The sequence below is a fragment of the Ictidomys tridecemlineatus genome, unplaced genomic scaffold (genome assembly GCF_052094955.1).
Source record: "Ictidomys tridecemlineatus isolate mIctTri1 unplaced genomic scaffold, mIctTri1.hap1 Scaffold_338, whole genome shotgun sequence".
Classification (NCBI taxonomy): domain Eukaryota; kingdom Metazoa; phylum Chordata; class Mammalia; order Rodentia; family Sciuridae; genus Ictidomys; species Ictidomys tridecemlineatus.
This window is the reverse complement of record NW_027522400.1, coordinates 141261-162095: the sequence shown is the minus strand read 5'-3', so window position 1 is coordinate 162095 and position 20835 is coordinate 141261. Positions and strand designations below refer to the sequence as shown.

Sequence of the window (20835 nt, the reverse complement as noted above, 5' to 3'; positions counted from 1 at the left end):
AGTTGTTCAAAACAGTCAAGAAAAGGGCAACAAATATTCAGTTAACAGATATTTATGATATTTGCTGGAACAGTGCAATATCATTGTTATATTCTTATATTCTAGAGTTTATATTCTAGTGAAGAATACAGATAATAAATAAATGCAAAAATAATTAAAGATAAAATTACTATAGATTATGAGAAAGAATGAGAGAAAAATAAATGGAAGATGGCCACAGAGATCTAATTTAAAGAGAGTGGGGAAGGTCTGGGAAGTTTTTTGGGCCACATGATGAGTGAGCTGAGTTTGGCTGGCTGTATTCTCATGGACAAGAAGGGCAGGGCCCTCCAGGGAAACAGTATGTGGGTCAGGTAAGCTCCCAAGAGGTTCATTCTGCCTCCTTGAAATCAAGTGTTCCTATGAGCTTTTCAGTTTTTCATCTCTAAACTTTAAGTAATTCCAAGGACATTTGGGATACTCCTTCAGTCCAGGGGTGTATGGGATCTGGTGGTTTTGGGGGATTGGAAGAGTCCCTGTCCACTTTAAAAATGGCTGCTGTAGAGCTTGTTTTCTCTCTGAACTTCTGTCCCTCTGCCTTGCTCCATTAGCGCTTTGCATATGATCGCTGCATCCGAATAACATCTAATGACACTTCTCTGCCAATTTTATTGCCAACTACACTTGGAACTGAAGCCCAGATGCAAGTGGTAAGGAGCGGGAAGCCAAGGCCTCCAGGTTGCCAGTTACTTGGCTAGAAATCCCATTCATATTGGGAAACAGATTTTTAAAATAAATTTGGCACCCGGGCTGGGGATGTGGCTCAAGCGGTAGCGCGCTCGCCTGGCATGTGTAGGGCCCGGGTTCGATCCTCAGCACCACATACAAACAAAGATGTTGTGTCCCCCGAAAACTAAAAAAAAATAAATATTAAAATTCTTAAAAAAAAATAAATAAAAATAAATTTGGCACCGGAAGTGCTGCCATCCTTTTGTGGAGCTGTGTCAATAATCATAAAGCCTCAGAATCATGCTCTCCAACCTTCCGTCAAGCTGACAAATGTTTGGGCATCAGCATATCCTCAGGATGCCACCTTCTGCTGACCGTGGTGTGGGCTTCTCGTGCTGTTGGGGTTGGCACTGGAGCTCAATCTTCTGCTTTATGTAATGAGGCTCATCAGAGAGGCCCTTTGTGCTCACCCTCTCCGAGTGGGTGCTGGGCAAGACCTCTTGTGTACCCCATCATTTTCCATATGGTCAAAGCTAGTGAGCATTTCTGCGGTGTGCTAGGTGTGCTAAATATGTTCTAATGACCGGCAAGATTCACCACCTCCCCCAAGTGCCATCTTGCTCCAAGCCAGGATTATCATGACCCAGCTTTGGTTTAAGATGAATTTTGCAAATATACATGTGTGTCGGGACTGTACTATTTTCGGGGAAAATAGGCATGGGTGTGACACGGGCTGATGTAATGAAGTGTGGCATGTGCCCAATCAGGTTGGCGAGGCTTCCTCTTTGCAGATTGTACCAAGAAGAGGGCAGAAATACACAGAATCCTCTCTCTCTCTCTCTCTCTCTCTCATTCTGAGAAGGCTGGTTGCTAGCTTCTGACATCATATAAAGCCTATTTTCTGACTTCTTTTTTTTTGTTTTGGTTTTGGTCTCCCACGGGAGAAAACTGGCCAATACAGTTGGTCACTTAGCTCCATTATTCGTATGGCTCCCTCCCATTAATATATTTTTTAACAGTGTTCAGTGTTAGTGTCAGGGGTTGCAGCCTTCCTAGCTGGAACAGATTGCTCTGGAATAAACACAGCTGGAAACTGACCACTTATTGTGTTTCTTTCTTTTAAGAAATGAAAGAGGCATTTATAGAAAGGCTGGAGAACATTGTACTGTCTGTAATTACTTTATAGATTTATGTCCCCAGGTCTGCTTAATGATTAATGCCACGCCTGGGTGTCCAAAAGGACCCACTTCCTCTCTCCCTTCCTGAGGCTGCAGTTTCCTGGGAACAATGAGCTCTTGGAGGTTTGTTGTGATCCAGACTTAAGGAGGAGGTGGAGTCTGCTGGGTTGTGTTCCTCCTGGCTGGGGCTGGCCGAAGTGTGTGATCTTTGGAGCTAAAGGAAGCATGGATTCTGTGGGGTTTGCTTCTGTGGGCCTCCCTTGCAGCCTTGCAAACCTCCTCAGGGATGCTTACAGTTTCAGAGATGGGCAAGTAAGTGAATTCCAGAATGTCGGTGTGTGTGTGTGTGTGTGTGTGTGTGTGTGTGTGTGTGTGTGTGTATCTGTGATTTTCATTTTAGGCCATCTACAGAGTGAAGGCAGTGAATTTTCTAATGGTGTGACTCAACTAGGTTTGGTGTCTCCTGGAACGTCTTTGACTTCTTGTTGTCGGGGCGTTGCTCTGTCTTGAAGTATTTGTATTTAAGGAAAACCTTGAGGTCTGTGTAAATATCTAAGATGAATCTGTAGTCAGGGTTTGAGTCAGGAGACCAGAAGCTGGTAATTTCACCCACCAGGGGGCCAATTCAGGGGAAGAGTGGTGTGAATGTGGCCCTGGGAGGTTCTGGGGTGAAAGTGAAGGGAGGGAACCAAGTTTTTTTTTCTTTCCCAGTTGGAAGACTTTACTGTGGTTTAGGTCGTTTATTTCTTTAGTACCCAGAGGCTTCTCTCCTTCTCTCTATTTCCTTAAATAGATGTCTTGATAATTTATGAGTTATGATATGATAATTAAATACTTTTAGGAATTGCTCCTAATTAATGGCTACATGAACCATTAATTAGGTTCCTTAGGAAGGCTTTTCAAAGGAGCTTTTCTTAATGAATGGGACTCTCTACATCAATTTTATAAGAACTGAGATGAAGACAAGGAGGACACATGACTTTCAGAGTAACTTCTGCTTTTGGTTTCTTTAAATGACCAATGGAAGACCTTTTTCACAGACAACTACATGTGTGTGTGTATGTGTGTGTGTGTGTGTGTGTGTATATATAAATTATACATTATATATATTATATATATGTATATATACATTATATATTATATTATATATATATTTGAAAGAGAGAACTATAGGATTATATCTGTTGGGATTACCAGGATTACGTTTCACCTGCATTGGAATGTGTGTGTGAATCTATCATTCAGTCCTCACTGGACCATCTCATTTAATAGCTTTCCCTGTCTGTGTGACTGAAGCCCAGGGATGACACTTGTTGGAACTAGGCCAGGTAGCTATTTGGGTTCTCACACTCAAATCTAGCACAGATACATAGTAAAACTCTGTGTGTTGTCACTTGACATTGCAATGTGTCAACTAATTAAGTCAAACATGCTAATAGCCTTCTGAAGTCTGAGAGCAGGAGAAGGAATGGTGAGTTATGAATCTTATCAAATGCTTAGAGAGAAATGAGTTGAGAACTGAGAAAAAAGTATTTTACTAATTGTGTTCCTAAAAGGGTTTTCTCTGTGCTGATTTCCTGGCTTTATATAAAATGGAAGAATTGATCTAGATATTGGATTTTGAAGGAACAGAAAGAAAAACAACCCTCATTTATGCATTATGTTGGGTTCTAATAATATGACCAGTTTTTTTTCATGAATTTCTTAAATGACTTTTTAGAAAATGGAACCACGCGGCTGTTTCTCTGACTGTAATCAACAGGTACTTATGGGATCTCCGTGTTTTTTCCTCTGCTTTGTCTGATTCGATTCTCACAGTTCACTGATGTGGGTGTTGATGTCACTTTCCTATTTTACAATTGAGGAAATCGAGAGTCAGTTGAAAATGATTCTGGAGGGGTTTTGGTTAAAAAAAAATGGAAGAACCAGATGTAAGCTGGGGATTTTCAAACTCGAAAGCCCTTGTTCTCCACACCCCTCGCTCTCTGGCCGACTCTCTATGCTTCTGCCACTGTGGATAGTGAAGACTGCTCTCCATTGGAGTGTCAATCAACTTAGGTATTCTGATGTCATTGTCCTGCAACGAGTTTACCTTATTTGACTTCGTTTCTTTGCGACTTCGGGATCTACCCAGGACTTTATCCGTGGCTTGTGCCAGCTCTGTGGTGCTCAGTGACAATGCAGAGAAGAGGTGAGAGAGGAAGCAGAGCTCTGAAGACCCAGCTCTGCTTGGGTTCTCCCTGCCAAGCACCAAGAGGCACAGGCTCTCCATAGCTGAGGAAAATCCCAGGCTCTTAGAAGCCTGTTCTCTTTGATCTGCTTCCTGGGCTAGCACTTCTCAGTTTGTTCTTTTTACCTCATGAACAAAAGTATTTGAGCCAAACTCTTTTACAGTTTCAAAGCCCAGGGATGAACAATATCAGAGTCTGTTCCTATCTGGTCCCCAAAGACATGAAATCCTCCTTGCAAGAACCCATCTGTTATCTTAACCCTTCTTGGAGCAAAGCAAATGTAAATAAATATTATTCTAGGCTTAAGGTTTAAAAACCTTCTCTTAGGTTTTTCCAACTTGTGGCAGGTAGCCATGGAATGGGACAGGGCAAAAGAGAAAAAAGAGTTTTTCTTTTACACCCATCATTAAGTCTAGCAATTGTTCACAGATCAACTTAGAAAACTGAAGGATACTGAGATAAGAGTAACTACATTTGACATTAAAAAGAAGCAAAAACCACAACAAACAAAATAAAAAAAACACCCAATCCCCCCCCCCCAAATTCTCCGGTAACCAACGTCATCTGTCATCATGAGTATTCTGTGAAAAAAGAAAAAAAAAATTGGAATGCCATTCTCCGAAAGGAGAAAGGGTACATCTTCCTAGGAACACAGAGTTGTCATTCTTACCTTGACATGTTCTCCTTGTTGGTGAAAACGTCATTCCTGAAGCCAGTTTGCATTTGGGACACGCTGCGGTGGCTGGAGAGCGTGACAGACTGCCTGGATAGGAAACAATACTCAGAATCGGGAGGTGACAGTGTGTTTCTGTGGCTGCTCTCTTGCTACGATGTAGATTTTTAACTTTGTCCTTACATCTTTCCCAATAGGCAAGAAGAGAAACCCTGGCCTTAAAATTCCAAAAGAAGCATTTGAACAACCTCAGACCAGTTCCACGTAAGTTGGCACAATTATCATCTTAACTCAAGCATGAGGACTTAGCCTCCCAATGGGTTCATTTTGGGGGTCATGAGCCAGGCCTTGGCCTTGGATGTAGGTGTTAGAAAGAGGAGTCCATTCAGGGGGAAGTCGTTTCCTGGCTGTTCTGAGACTTGAAATCATCACATTCCATCTACAATCAATGGTTAGCTTTGAAGTCAGTGCCTCAGATTATTGGTGGAGTCAGAATTGTGTGGCACAGGCGTTTGTCAGCCGAGGTCCTACAGAAGACCAGAGAGGTCCCCGGATGTGGACTGTCCTGTTTCCCCCCTGTAGATCTGAAAGAAGAGACACATCCCTGTGAGAGTCACTGCTGTAAAACACGGGTTGAGGCGGAAAGGTGGTATTTGATGAGGACCCACATCCTTGAGACCTAGATCCTGTCCCTTATAAACAGCAGGCAAAATGAGGTAAAGGAACACTTCTTTATTAGCTAAGCCTTTGGCCCAAATCCCCAGGTGAGCTCAAGTCCTGGTGGAGCAGGATGCCCTCTCTGTGAGCCTTCTTTCTTTGTCTCTCTGTGGGGTGGGAAGGGTATGTCTCCTCTGGAAGTACAACCACCTCCATGACATCTGCAAGTCACGAATAGAAATTCCATGGCAAAACAACAACAACAACAAAAAATCATACCAGGGCCACTGGAGAGACAGAGCAACTACAAAGAGAGTGCATCCGGGAGGAATGTTGAGGTTTTAAAGCTTTTGCTCTGGTCTTCAAAGTGCCTCCTCTGTGAATGGTTTGTCCTGCCCTGTGATCCATCCTATTGGAAAGTGCGCCCTCTAGTGTTGGGATGCACTCATAAATGTGATCATGTCCCCTCAGGCGGCCAAGGTCAGGCAGCCACATGCAGAAAAATGTATTGAAGAACCTTTATGGACAGAGTGAAATAAAGAGCTATACTCTTCAGGACCCTTTATGGTAGCCTGAGAGGTTAAGGTCGAGTGAGGAGGTTGGTTTGTGAGGATCTGTAGGAGGAAGTTTTCCCCATAACAATGTCTAGAATTTTTTTTTTTTTTTTTTTTGGAATGGGGTTCCTCTGAGCAGTTGGGCTCTCCCCTGAGGACTTGTAAATTGTGTAATTACTATTTTTTCCCCTCTGACTAGTTTGGAGTCAAATATGTGTTCCATCTTGCCACTGTGGGAAGAACTTGGTGGGATATACTTTAAAAATATTTATTTTAAAATAATTGTAGATACACAGAAGGTTGCAAAGGCATATATATGAAAGTCACATTTAACTTTGACCTAGACTGCACCAAAATCCCCCCATGTGAACATTTTACACAACTACGGTATGATGAAGCCATATTGGTGCAAACCACAGATATATTCACAGATATATTCAGTTCTAATGGCTTTACAAGTGCTCACTTATTTGTGTGTGTGTATACATGCGTAGTTCTATGTAGTTGACTTGCGTAGCTTTGTGATCTTGTTGTCTTTGTCAGTTTTGCTGGAGGTAACCACTGTCATCATCAAGATGCTTAACTGTATGAACAATACAAGACTTGATGTGACCCACTAAAAGTCATGCTTACCTCCTCCCCAGGGCACTTTACCACTGAAGTACATTCTCAGTCTTCTAATTTTATTTTGGACAGGGTCTCACTAAGTTGCTGAGGTGGGCCCCCAACTAGTGACCCTCCTGCCTCAGCCTCTCAAGTCACAGAGATTACAGGTGTGGCTCATTGCACCTGGCTTGAGACTTTATTTCATTCAACTTAATTTCCCTGAGATTGATTCAAGTTGCTGCATGTAGTGTATCAATAACTGTTCCACGGCATAGTTATAGCACCGCTTATTTAACCCTTCAGCCTTTGAAGGAAATATGGATGGCTTCCAGTTTTTGACTATTATGAACAAAGTCATGACATTCCTGTGTAACTCCTTACATGAGAATAAGTCTTCATTTCTCTTTTGGTTTATATGGTAAGGACGTTTTCCATTTTGAAAGACTTGCCCAACTATTTTCCAGAGTGATTGTAACATATTATGTTTTCAACGATAATGTATGAATGATACACTTGCTCTGCAGAATTTGATAATAGCACCGTTTTTCATATCAGCTTTTCTGATGGGTAGTGATGTGTCACTGTAGTTTGTTTTTAACTTTATTTATTTTTATGTTGTGCTGAGGATCGAACCTAGTGCCTCACATGTGCTAGGCAAGTGCTCTACCACTGAGTCACAACCCCAGCTCCACATTGTAGTTTTAATTTGAATTTCTCTAGTAGCTAGTTATATAGAATATGTCTTTAGGTGTTTATTTTCCATCCACATACTTTCTTTGGTGAAATGTCTGGCATCTATCTTTTGCCTACTAACTAATGAGATTGCTTTTTCTTGTTGACTATTGGCAATTACTTATATATTCTAGACATGAGAACTTTTTAAAGTATGTGATATGAAAATATTTTCTCCCCGTTTGTAATTTATCTTTTTATCCTTTCAGCAGGATCAAAGACCAAATTTATTTATTTATTTATTCTAATTAGGTATGTAGGACACTAGAATGCATTTTGATTCATTGCACACAAATGGAGCACAACTTTTTGTTTCTCTGGTTGTACCCGATGTCGCGTCACCCCATATGTGCAGTCATACAAAAAATGTTTTAATTTCGATGAAATCCAGTTTATAAGTTATTCCTCTTTACCAATCATGCTTTTGGTAATAAGCCTAAGAACCTTTACCTTGTCCCAGGTCCTAAAGATTTTTCTCTGTTTTTGTGTAGAAACTGTATAGTTTTACATTTAAGCCCCTGATCCATTTGCAGTTCATTTTTGTAAAAGTTACGAGGGTTAGGTTGAGCTTTATATTTTTGCCAAAGGATTTCCACTCGTTTCAGTGGAAATCCCTCCTCTGTTGAGTTGTGTTTGCTCCTTTGTCTAATACCAATAGGCATGCCTGCTTTGATCTATTTCTGGATCTCTGTTCTGTTCCATTGATTTATGTGTCTGTTCTTCTGCCAGCGTCACACTGTCTTGATTATTGCAGCTATATACTAAGTCCTAATATTGGGAAAAGCGATGCTTGCCACTTTGTTCTGATTTTCAAAGTTATGTTGGCTCTTCAAAGGCCTTTTCTCTTTTCATATAACTTTTAGAATAAACTTGTCTTTGTCCACAAAAGAACTTGCTGACATTTTATTAAGAACTGAGTTTAACCTAGAGATCAAGTTAGGGATAAATGACACTCTTATTACATTGACCCTTCCAATCTATGAACGTGGTTAATTTTTCTCAATATTTAGTTTTTTAACAGTTTCTTTCATCAGAATTTTTGTGATGATCCTCTTCATTATGACTTGTTCAGATTTCTATCTAAGTAGATTTCCTTGGAGCAACTGTAAGTGGCATTTAGTTTTTTAATTTTGGTTTCTATCCTTCGTTGTCAACATATAGAAGTGCAGTTAATTCTTCTGTGTTGATCTTATTTCCTATGACTTTACTGAACTCAGGTATTAGTTCTGGGGTCCCTAAGATTTTCTTTTTTTTTTTTAAATTTGTTTTTAGTTGTAGATGGACACAATACCTTTATTTGTTGATTTTATGTGGTGCCAGGGATCAAACCCAGTGCCTCACACACGCTAGGCAAGTGCTCTACCACTGAGCCACAACCCCAGTCCTGTCCCTAGGATTTTCTATGTAGATAATCATGGCATCTGTGAACAGAGTTTTATGTCCCCCTTCCTAGTCTCTACTTTTAAAACTTTTATTTTCTTGCCTTATCAAAGGGGCAAGGATGTCTAGTACTGTCAAGTACAATCGGTAAGACTCTACAAATAATCTTTGTTGCCCATCTTGGGGAAAAACTTTTAGTCTTTTCTGCTTAAGTCCAGTGTTAACTGTATAGTTCTTCTTGATGCTGTTTATGAGGTAGAAAAAGTCATTTCTAGTCATAATATGCTGAGGATTTTTATTATAAATGGATGTTGAATTTTGTTGGCTACTTTCCCTGTATCAGTTGATATGATCATAAGGTTTTTCCTCTTTGTCATATTGATTTGGGGATTATATTGATTAATTGGTGGCACGTATACTATATTTTTATATATTGTTAGGTTTGATTTGCTAAAATTTTATTGAGGATTTTAAAATCAGCATTTTGAGACATGTTGGTCTCTGGTGATTTATTTATTATTTCTTTTGTGCCTTGTTTTCTGATAAGATAGTAAGGTCCTCATAAAGTGGAATTGGTGAAAAGTATACCCTCTTGTATTTTTCAGTGGTCCTTGGGTAAAACTGGTGTTAAATCTTTGAATGCTAAAATTCTCCAGTGAAATCAGATTGCCTGTATATTTTCCTGGAACTTTTAAATTTCTCAATTTCTTTAATAGATATAGGGCTATTCAGATTATCTGTTTCATCAGGGCTGACTTTTGGTAGAATGTGTTTTTTGAGAAGTTGGTCTACTTCTAAGCAGTCAAATCTGTGAGAGTAAGTCGTAGTATTTTCTGATTGTCCTGTCAATGGTAGCAGGATCTGATGTGATATCCCATTTTTCCCCTGATATTGGTAATTTATGTCTTTTTTTGTCTTTGTCAATTTTGGTTGAGGTTTATTAATTTTGTTGATTTTTTTGAAGAATTTGCTTTGTTTTATTGTTTTTCTGTTTTCAATTTTATTACTTTCTGTTCTTATTTCCAATATTTTCTTTAATATATATTCTTTTATTAGGCTGTGGATGCAGCTCCATAGTAGAGAACTTGCCTAGCATGTGAGAACAATGGGTTCAATCCCCAACACAGCAAACCAAACAAAATAATATATATGTGTGTATTGTGTGTGTATAAAACTATATATAGAAAAATATATAGAAAGCACTATGTATATATATAAAACATATTTTCTTACATCAGTTGTCCAACTTTCTTTTGAGTTTTTATTCTTTGCCCTTTCCTAATGCATATTAATTTTGTATGTTTTATGAATTTTTGAAAGCCTTTCTTTTTCAATGTTTATTTTTTTTAGTTGCAGATGGACACAATATCTTTATTTTATTTATTTATTTTTATGGGGTGCTGAGGATCAAACCCAGGGTCTCCCACTTGTGAGGTGAGCGCTCTACCTCTGAGCCATAACCCCAGCTCCACCCACAAAAGCCTCCCTTGACATAAACAAATGAATAGGAAACTAAACAAGCGTAAATGTGGCCTCTATTTTTTTTAATTGGTAGAATGTATTTTGAATACCCTTTTCTGCTTCACTGTGTGGAGGTCAGCGCATCACTATTGTGGACTACACCATTTAAATTATAGTCTTCTTATTTAGCAGTGAGGTTTATATTTGTGCTTCTAAAGAAGTAGCTTCCGCATTTTGTTACTTTCCTTGGCAATTTCTTGAGGTTGGCCTGGCGATTCTTACCATTCATATCCCATCTCCCTGTCCTAGGACAGAGCTCCACTCTCTATAGTCCAGTGTGTATGGTCTGTGTGCTTGAGCTCTTTCTTTGAGTTGCCAATGCCAATGTGTCTTTGACTTAGGTTTCTGAGCTCTTTGCTCAATTGGTTGATAGTAACTAATCCTAAGTCAATTCTATGCTAGTCAGTATTATTTTATTAAACACTCACAAAAAGATCAGGATTTAAAAAAAAACCCTCATTTGACAAGCAAAACAACAGAACTGTGTGAGGGTCAGGTGTTTGTTTGGAATTGTTCAGCTAGCTTCATTGGGTAAGTATTCAGGCTCTGCAGCCAGAATGCTTATGTTTATATTTGAGATCTAACTTGACTAGTTAGTACCTTATGCAAGGTACCTAACTGCACTGAATTTTAATTTCCCTTTCTTAAAAATAAGAATAAACAATGGTGTGGTTGTCATGAGGATCAGATGTCATACTCCATATTAAATGTCTTGCCAATTGCCTGCTGCATTGTAGTTGCTCAGTGGAAGGTAGCTCCAAGTTGTTCATTGTTATGGTACAACTTCTAAGTGGAATCACTCAGGGATCTCGGATACTCAATCACGTGTGCGTTAGACTGGGTAAAACTAAGGCAAATAATTTGCGGCTAGTGAGTGAGGATCCTTTACTTCTGTAGTTGAGGAGTCATGGAACAGCTCTAAATTCTAATGTCATTATCTCTTTGAAAGACCTTAAATTAATCTCTTTGAATGCCAGTTCTTTTCTTTGTCTTTTTTTTTTAAGTTGGTGCATTATACTCGTACATAATGGTGGGATTTGTTTTTACAGATCTGTACATGCACACAATATCAATGTCATTTCTTCGCATTGAAATAGAGATAAAAATGTCAGAGTTGTAAAAGAGAAACTATTTTATGCAAATGGTTTAGCACAGTGTCTGGGTCAAGTCAATACTTAACAAGTTACATAAATGAATAATGATTGTAATAGTAATCAGTGAACTGATTATACCTATAGAATTACAAATAAATATTATAATAAACCAAAGTTGGTTTTTCATATAAAACACTAATACTGGGTGACCTTTGGAATACCTTTGGTCTTTTAGGGAAAGAATTTTGTAATAAGCTTGATTCTTTACCCAGAAAATTAAAATATGGAATAATTGACAGAGAACATCCATCCACAGTTTACGCCTACAAAATCTTAATGCCCCAGGCAAACTAATATACCAGCCCTGGACAGAAAGAACACAGTGTCAACTAATCCAATCTGAGCTGTCAGTCTTGGCCCCATAGCCTGATGCTTTTGGCAGACTTGATGAACCCTAAGGCCTAAGGCTTGGATGGATTAATCATTTTCATCAGAAGAGGCCTGGGTATTGGGAGCAGGTTCCTTGATTCAATCAGACGGAAATAAACGTTCTTTCTTCTTGTACAACCATTGTGGGAAAAAAAATGGTGAAATGTTGGATACGTTGGTGCCCTTGAATGAAATAAAAGGTTTGAAGCTACTCTAGCTGTGTTTATCGGCTATTTACTGTACGCCAAGCATTCTGCTAAGCATTTGACTTGGAACATTCCCTGTAATACCCAGTCCTACTCCACAAGGTAGGCACGGTAATATCTCCATGTGAAAGGAGACACAGAGGCTCAAAGAGATGAAGTAATTTAAACCCTAATGTATTTTATTTTAAATACCATACATTCACACTCCCGTGCTATTTTTCCTGACTCGTGAACTTCTACCTTCTTCCCAAAGGGAAAAACTCTCCAGTTGCATATAATTTGGAAAGAATGTCTTTGACTAAATATCTCATGTATCTTCTTTTCCCCTTTATCTCTCTCAGGCCACCTGGAGATTTAGACTCTAAGGCTTGCATTTCTATTGGAAATCAGGTGAGAAAAGTCATGCCTGTCAGCTAACACACTGATCATTTTAAGTATATACTTTCTGGATGACCAATGAAAAATTTATTGTTTATAGAATTCTGTCATGGATGCATCAAAAAAGTTGGACATCGGAGAGAAATGGCTTGTTTTGCTTTTGCTATTTTGAATTGTGAATTGCAGTCAGGCTATTGTGGTATCGATGAGGGTATTTTAAAAAAATTATTTATTTGTTCTAATCAGTTGTACGTGACAGCAGAATTCTCTTTGGTTCATTGAACACAAATGGAGCATAAATTTTCACTTCTCTGGTTGTATGCAAAGTAGGGTCACACCATTCATGCAATCATACATGTACCTAGGGTAATGATGTCCGTCTCATTCCACCATCTTTTCTATCCCCATGCCCCCTCCCCTTTGGGCCATCCAGAGTTAATCCACTTATCCTAAGCCCCATCCCCCATTATGGATTAGCATTCACTTTTGTTGAGGGTATTTGAAGAGACTGGATGTTTTTCTTGGAAGGGTCAGTCTCAAAATGGCATAGATCTGGTTGCCATCAGCCAGTAGTAGGTTATAAAGATAATTAAGGGGGTGTGGCTTAAGAGCTGCAGTGTAGACAGCTTCCATAGAGCCACTGGAAAACTGAGTTGGGTGGAGTTGGGTCTCTGTGTTGCCTGTAATGAGTTGCCTGTTGCTTTGGCTTCCTGTAGAGACCTGAGCTTTTCCTGTTGCTCTTGGTGGCTTCTTGCTTTCTGTGGCTTGCTAGAAAAACATGGCCAGGCAATGACCCCTTGAACATTGAGAAAAACCAGATGAGTAAGGACAGCGTGGTCAGTGTCTAGTTCCTTTGTCACCTTCCTATTTTTCTCTCTCGCAGAACTTTGAGGTGAAGGCTGATGACCTGGAGTCTATAGTGGAACTGGGGCGAGGTGCGTACGGGGTGGTGGAGAAGATGGGGCACGTGCCCAGTGAGCAGATCATGGCGGTGAAGGTAGAGTTGATGTTCCCCCAAATGTTTTGTGTCTGCAGTGTGTATGTTTGTTCATCTCCACTGTAAACCAGCCCTTTTCACAGAAACAAAATGGTCTTCAATAGGGTGAAAAAAAAAAGATTCTTTGCAGGAAATAGTATTTTTCTCCAAATGTGTGTAAAATGCTTCTTTGGTATGTGTTGCATAGACATTTATTTTTTTACTAAGCCCCTCCACCACCATTTTAAATTTTTTTTTTTTTACACAATGATGAGGTCACTGTCATACTTAAAGGAATTAGCAAATGCTTTCTTAGCCTCTTCTGATACTGGATCTGAACTAACATTTCTTTGATTATCTTGAAGTGCTGTTGTTGTTCTGTTGGGTTTTCCCGTCAGCATCCAAAGCAAGTTACATAATGCGCTTGGTTGCTATGATGCATGAATCTGTTTTATACTGTTTTGGGTTAAAGAATTGTCCCTGAAAATCAAGAAACTGTATTTGAGAGAGAAAACATCTGTTTGTCGAAAAAAGGAAGGTAAATACATCTAGAGTAAATTTGCATCACTGTTGAGCTATGGACTGCAATCTAGATCAGTTGATGTTTCTGGAAAGATTCTGGCCTTCTTAAGGAATTGCCTTTTCTGCATAGTTAGTCACCGGGCCCTTATTGGGAATGGCAAGAGACATGGAGCCCTTTCCTGTTAGAGAATGGAGGCCACCTCATGAAGACCTAGTATTACGGTAACTCTGCTGTCAGTTAAAGACACAGTCACATTTCTGGAAGGCAATATTTGCAGGTGTGACAGGTTTGTCTTCTTTCAGAAGCACCGGGTTGGGTTAAGTGGTTTCTCTGTTTCTGTTTGGTTCCTCCTCTTCCTGTAGTTGTACCAGTTCTCTGACAGTTGCACTTGATTCCAAATACAGTTGGTTCTCCCTGTGTGTGGGTACCACACCTCTGGATTCAATTAATTATGGATCAAAAACATTTGAAAAAAATTGCACTGAAGATGTACAGGCTTTCCCCCCATCCTTATTCCTTAAACAATACAATGTAACAATTGTTTACATACATTTATTTTGTATGAAATGTTAAAGGCAATCTAGGAATGATTTAAGGTATATGAGATGATATGTAGAGATCATAAACAAATACCACATTGTTTTATGTTAGAGACTTGGGCCTCCTTGGGCTTGGTAATACAAGGGCAGCTGGTCCTGGAACCGATCCCCCGGGGATATGGAGGGCTAACTATAGCTACTGTACTCCTTCTTGTTCCCAAAGAGGGGCTTTTGGCTTTTTACCCCTGAGGATCACACATAAGCAGTAAAGTACCTTCACACTAACCTGATAAGTCCTGTAAACCAGATTACTTTTATACCTTAGAAATACAGTTTTAAACATCTTCCTATTCTCTGAAGTATTCAGTTAGTTTGCTTTTTTTGTTTAAGAAATCAAATGATGAACAATCTTCCTTACTTCTTTTTTTTAAAGAGAGAGAGAGAATTTTTTAATATTTATTTTTTAGTTTTCGGCAGACACAACATCTTTGTTTGTATGTGGTGCTGAGGATGGAACCCGGGCCGCACGAATGCCAGGCGAGTGCGCTACCGCTTGAGCCACATCCCCAGCCCTCTTCCTTACTTCTTATGGATTATAAATGGCCTGTCACTCAGGGTGGATATGTGCTAGCAGTGGTTTCAGCTGGTTTCAGGGATGGGCTCCTCAGCTCCCTGCCTGACTGACTGACTCAGCTCAGAGAAGTCACCCTAAGTTTTCCATGCCTTCCCATCTAATGGATCCGGGCCACTGTAAACAGCCAGGAGCAGAAAAGGCTACTGATGGACCTGGACATTTCCATGAGGACGGTGGACTGCCCATTCACCGTCACCTTTTATGGAGCCCTCTTCCAGGAGGTAGGTGATCCTTTGATTCAAAGTCCGAGAAGAATAATGACTTACAGTTTTTCTCCCCTCGCTCACAGGCCCAGGCTGCCTGTGTTGTCTTTTGGAGCTGATCTTGCTTATTTACAAATCCCTTTGAGATCTTGAAGGGGAACTGTACCTTTTCCTCCTCAGGACAAGGTGTTGACCATTTCTTCTCTCCCCATTTTCCACCCTCCTTGACCTTCCCTGAATGGACTGATCTCCAGGGTGATGTGTGGATCTGCATGGAGCTCATGGACACGTCGCTAGATAAGTTCTACAAACAAGTGATTGATAAAGGCCAAACAATTCCAGAGGACATCTTAGGCAAGATAGCAGTTTCTGTGAGTACATCCTGAACCTTATGGCAAGGAGAACATAAAAAGTCTAGGCTTCAAGGGTCTTTGGGTCCCCAGTAGGAGGAACCGTAACCTTTACCATCATGACCATCCCACACGTGTCTGCTGGATGCATGCCTCCATGGGTGGGTGGGTAAATAAGTGCTTTCCATCCTGAGCCCTGCGTCGAAGACGTTACCATTGATTTGGTTTAGCAAACTCTACACTCAATACTCTGATCAGGGCAGCCATCTGTTATGAGTGCATTCCACCCAGCTCTATATTCTGATACCTATTTTTTATTTCAGTTTTAATTTGTAGATTTTTAAATGTCTTCTTAAAACTACTATTCATAGAAAGAAGCAGCAGAAAAAGATAGAAGAGACTGTTTGTTACCTTAATGGCTACTGAGATTCATGAGGGTAGAGAAAAAAGAAAATGCTTGAGGCCAAACAGAAAAAAGAGATGAGTGAGACAACTCTGATGTTAGCCCTCTCTGGTGAGTGGAGCCCAGTTTGTGTAACTTGCTGTACCTACACATCTTGGGTAGAACCACCTCTATTTGGGAAGATACCTTACCCTGTGACCTTTAGGCAGGGATAATAAACCTGAATTCAGTTTCTTTCCAGTGATGGGGTCAATAGTTCTACTTTGTGTTTCTCTTACAGATTGTAAAAGCTTTAGAACATTTACACAGTAAACTCTCTGTCATTCATCGAGGTAAGCATCCACACAGCTTCCCTGGCTATTCCTTTTAATAAGTTCATTTCTTTGGCTTGCAGTCTTCCTCCTCACTTTCCCCTCCCCTGTAAAAATGGCAGTGGAACTGAGCCAGGTAATTGTTTGGGAATTGCATAACAGTTAGCTTTTTGTGACTGTAACAAGACACCTGATCATAATCAACTTATAGATAGGAAAGGTTTATTTTAGCGCACAGTTTTGGAGGGTTTAGTCCATGGTCAATTGGCCCCATTACTTTTTGGCTAATAGTGCAGCCACATATCATGGTGAGAATGTGTGGCAGAGGAAGCCCATTCACACTGTGTCTGGGAATGAAAGAGAGGAAGAGACCGAGGTCTCATGTCCCCTTTGAGAGCACACTCCCAAAGACCTAAAACTTACCATGAGGTCCCATTTCTTAAAGTTTCTACCACTTCACAGTAGTGCCAAGCTGAACATAGCCTTCATCACTTGGGAGATGCTTCAGGTCCAAACTACAACAGTATATATATATGTATTTTTAATCTTGGTTGAGGGGATAAGAAGACCTGGGCTTTATATTACAACTAAATTGAATATAAAATACCTGTTACCAAACTAAAGGATCATGGAGAATTTCAGAGATGATAAAGATTCATCTTGTACTCACCATCATGCAGAAGCTTGTTCCCAAAGCATAATGGACAAATGTATGAAATTCTACATTTCAATAAGATCCCTAGGGGATTCTTGAGCACATCGAAGTGAGGAAACTTCTGGAATAAATCTGAGCCCTTTCCATCTGCAGGAGGCAGGAGAAATGATTTGGTTTTTCTTTTCTCCATTCTTCTCTTCCTTTTTCTTGGCTTATTATCTTTTGATTCATTCATGCACCCACAATATATCCACTCATTTACCTTTATCCATCCATTCATCTATCCATTTAGCTCTTATAATCATATTTAAAGCATTATTTAAATACAACACTATAATAGATGCCCTGAAACGTATCTATGAAAATATATTTTTGTCACAAAATTATCAATAGGAAATTAGAATATATATACACAAATAAAAGAGTTTTGAAAAAGGAAATTGTCTTAGAAAAATGCCAAATATGGAAGTAGATCTGTAGAGTGTAAAATGAGTCATTGATTATTACTGGGAGTTCATGGTGAGGAAAAACTTCTTGGAAGAGGTCCGCTAAGTCACGTCTTTGAGAAAGTTAATGGAAAGTATTGATAGCTAATAGAGCTCTGTGGTTTGGATCATTCTTAAGTCATGTGCCTGGAAAGGACAATGTGCCTATTATTATTACTAAATTGGTAGTATTAAAAATTGAAAAAAAATGGGAGGTTGGAAGACCAGAAGAAGAAATTGGGATAGAGTATAGATAGGAAAAACAATGTGGATTTTTCAGGAATGTGAAATTGATTTTTCAGCTTACTTCCAAATTATGAGATATTTAATTCTTATTCGAGGATAGAAAGGTTTAAAAAATAACAAAATGAAATTTGTGTTGTCAGCCAGTTTAAGAGAAAAAATGATATAGGATAATTTTTAGAGCTTTTAGAATCATTTTTTTTTCCTTCTTATTCTATGTTCTCTGTGAACAATGTCACAAAGGGAAAAAGGAGCTCATTGCTAATTTCATTACCCAGAGACAGCAGTGCTCATCTGCTTGGGTATGTGAGTGGGTGGGTTCCATTTAAATCTGTTTAGGAATGCCCCTTCTGTGACCTGCCCTGCGCTCTGATGTGCCTGGGTTTATTTATTTTATTTTTACTTTTCTTTGTCCTGGGAAATTGAACCCAGGGGTGTTTAACCACTGAGCCCCATCCCCAGCCCTTTTTTGTGTGTTTTATTCAGAGACAGGGTCTCACTGAGTTGCTTAGTGCCTCCCTGTTGCTGAGACTGGCTTTGAACTTGTGATCCTCCAGCCCCAGGCTGCTGAGCTGCTGGGATGAGAGGTGTGTGCCACGGCGCCTGGCTCAGTAATAATTTTTAAAGTGTTTGCCATGTTACTGGAAATGAAGATGATAAATAAATAGAGGAAAACAGTTCTCTCCACCTGGGGTTTTACAAACCTACAGGACAGACAAAACATGCAGAATAAGAATCACCTTGAAAGCCACAAGCAGCATGTAGCCATGAGTCAGGGGTGACATTTGTTTTTGAGTTGGGCAACTCAGGGAACAAAGGAAGGTGAAGGACTAACGGGGATCTCAGGCCCTCTGGTGGCAGAGACGCAGATCTTCCGAGCAGGCTGGGATGATGGTGTGCAGGTTACTCTTGCTTTCAGATGTCAAGCCCTCTAACGTGCTGATTAATGCCCTGGGCCAAGTGAAGATGTGTGACTTCGGAATCAGTGGCTATCTGGTGGACTCTGTTGCTAAAACAATTGACGCCGGTTGCAAGCCATACATGGCCGTAAGTCTGGCGGCGGCAGGGGTGGCATCTGAGAACTGAACAGCCTGCAAAATCAGGCTGGGGGAGTGGGAAATGGATGGCTGCAGGGGTAGGTTGAAATGTGCCTGAGACTCGAGAAGTATTCTGCATCATTTTGTTTTCTAAAATATTTCCTCTCTGAACTCCTTAGTCACTTGCTTCATATAACATCTTTGTTCTTTTGGGCTCCAATAGCAAAATGCCACAAACTAGATAATATTGATAAAATCAGAGACAAGTTCTCAGAGTTTAGGGCACTAAGTCCAAAATCAGTGTGCTGGCAGATTCTGTCTCTGGTGAGGGCTTGCTTCTCTGATTCATAAATGGCACTTTCTGGCTGAGTCCTCACCTGGTGGAAGGGGTGAGGGATCTCTCCTGAGCTTCTTGAATAAGAGTACTAACTCCTTTCATGGAGCCTGCACCCTGAGGACCTCATCACCAATTATTTGTGTCTCACAGGTGATTAGGTTTCAATGTATGGATTTTGCAGGGGCAGGTACAGAAACATTCAGAATGTAGCATATATATTCCTTTTAAAAATCAGGTAAAAGGGATATATTATTTGAAAACACACGTAAGGAATACACACAGCCTGCACGGTTTCCTACCCTGAGTTGCAGGTGAGTGTCTCCTTGTTGGCGAGGACAGATTAGTAAGTAGAACTTAAGTGATACCCACACAGCTGGGTTAGTCGTGAGAGAACCTCACAGCACTGAAGATTCATCACCATTAGCAGAGACATTGGGGCTCCATTTATAATATTGTGTTTGGAATTGAAAAGCTCCCTGTCCGTGTTCAGCTAAAGGTTGCTAGGGTCTACTAGTGCTGGATAGTCGCAGCCTAGTGACTCTTGTGGATTCTTTTTAATCGGTTCTAGACGGTTGTCATTTTTAACAAGGATAATTTTAGATGGGCAGAGTAGCTTGATAATGCATGCCCCGTTTCTTAAGGCAAAATTAAAATTTGTTGTGAAGGTACTTTGATCCAGGACTGTCTCAAAGAAAGGACTAGCAGAAGAAGGGAAACTCCATGGAGACATGGCTATTCGCTGTGGGTGACCGAGTCTTTTGGGCCTGGGAGTCATGTTAAAGCTTAAAGCAACTCACTTGGCAGCTTCGACCATCCCTTGAGTCTTAGTTGAGCTGTGAATGTTGTCTCCAAGGTCTTTCCAGTTTCTCAGTTGTCTGTCTTCTTTGCAGCCTGAAAGAATAAGAGCTCAACCAGAAGGGATACAGTGTGAAGTCTGACATTTGGAGTCTGGGCATCACCATGGTAGCATATGACAATTGTCCTGGGCTGTGGAGGTTCTGAGCCTGCCACTGCTTTGGGACTGAGAAGCAAAAGCCCTGCATGATGATCTTGAGCATCCTTTTTTTGACTGATGTGGCAGGTGGTTTTCGAGTGACAATTATTTGCAGTTTGGTGTACTGGGAATACTTAACTGGGTTTGGGCAAAATGATTTTTCTCTTTGTTCTGCCTCTTCCTAGTTGTATGCCCTTGAGTAACTGGTAGTCCCATGAACTGTCTTTCTGTCCTCATCTGTAAAGCAAGAGGGTCTGACCAGAGTCCTGGTACCTTCAGTCAAATGATTCTAGTCAAAGCAAGATGCTTACGCTACACAGAGTGCTGATGTGTGTGGGCCCTGCTGTAGGAGGTCACGGGCTATAGGAGTCTTGGCTGCTGAGGTCAGGTGTGTCCTAAAGACATGTTAACAAACAGTAAAATGTGCTCAGGCACAGCCCTGCAGTTACGTGATCAGTGTCACATTAGTAACTGGTGATCATAAATTTTCAGTGTTATCACCGAGGCCTGGAATTATCCACTATGGTCCTGGCTCCTTTCCAGGCACAGCAGCTGATTAAATCCTGTAAGTTATTTTATGTCCCTGCCCAGAAACCATGTGATCCTGTAACAGCAAAGTGGCTTTTACCCAAGTCCAAAAAAGATCACTTACTGGGTCCTGGGTTACTTTTTTTTTTTCCCTCTCATTTTGCCAAGGGACCTGCAGGTGGCAGTAGAGTTACAGTTCTGCTCTAGAAAATCCTTGTTTTCGTCAGCTTTTGGGTTGCTGTGACCAAAGACCTGACAAGAACAACAACC

At 40.3% G+C, this 20835-nt stretch overlaps 1 protein-coding gene across 1 annotated transcript in view; it reads left to right on the top strand.

Moving 5' to 3' along the window:
- Positions 1-1789: 1789 nt before the first annotated feature.
- The window catches only part of LOC144373271 (dual specificity mitogen-activated protein kinase kinase 6-like), a 32131-nt gene continuing 13085 nt past the window's right edge, over positions 1790-20835 (top strand). Inside the window, exons 1-7 of the mRNA XM_078036374.1 lie at positions 1790-2198; positions 4988-5054; positions 12311-12359; positions 13231-15240; positions 15477-15593; positions 16256-16307; positions 18589-18716. Coding sequence (XP_077892500.1) covers positions 15166-15240; positions 15477-15593; positions 16256-16307; positions 18589-18716 — 372 coding nt within the window. The 5' untranslated portion in view covers positions 1790-2198; positions 4988-5054; positions 12311-12359; positions 13231-15165. The remainder of the gene's footprint in view (positions 2199-4987; positions 5055-12310; positions 12360-13230; positions 15241-15476; positions 15594-16255; positions 16308-18588; positions 18717-20835) is intronic.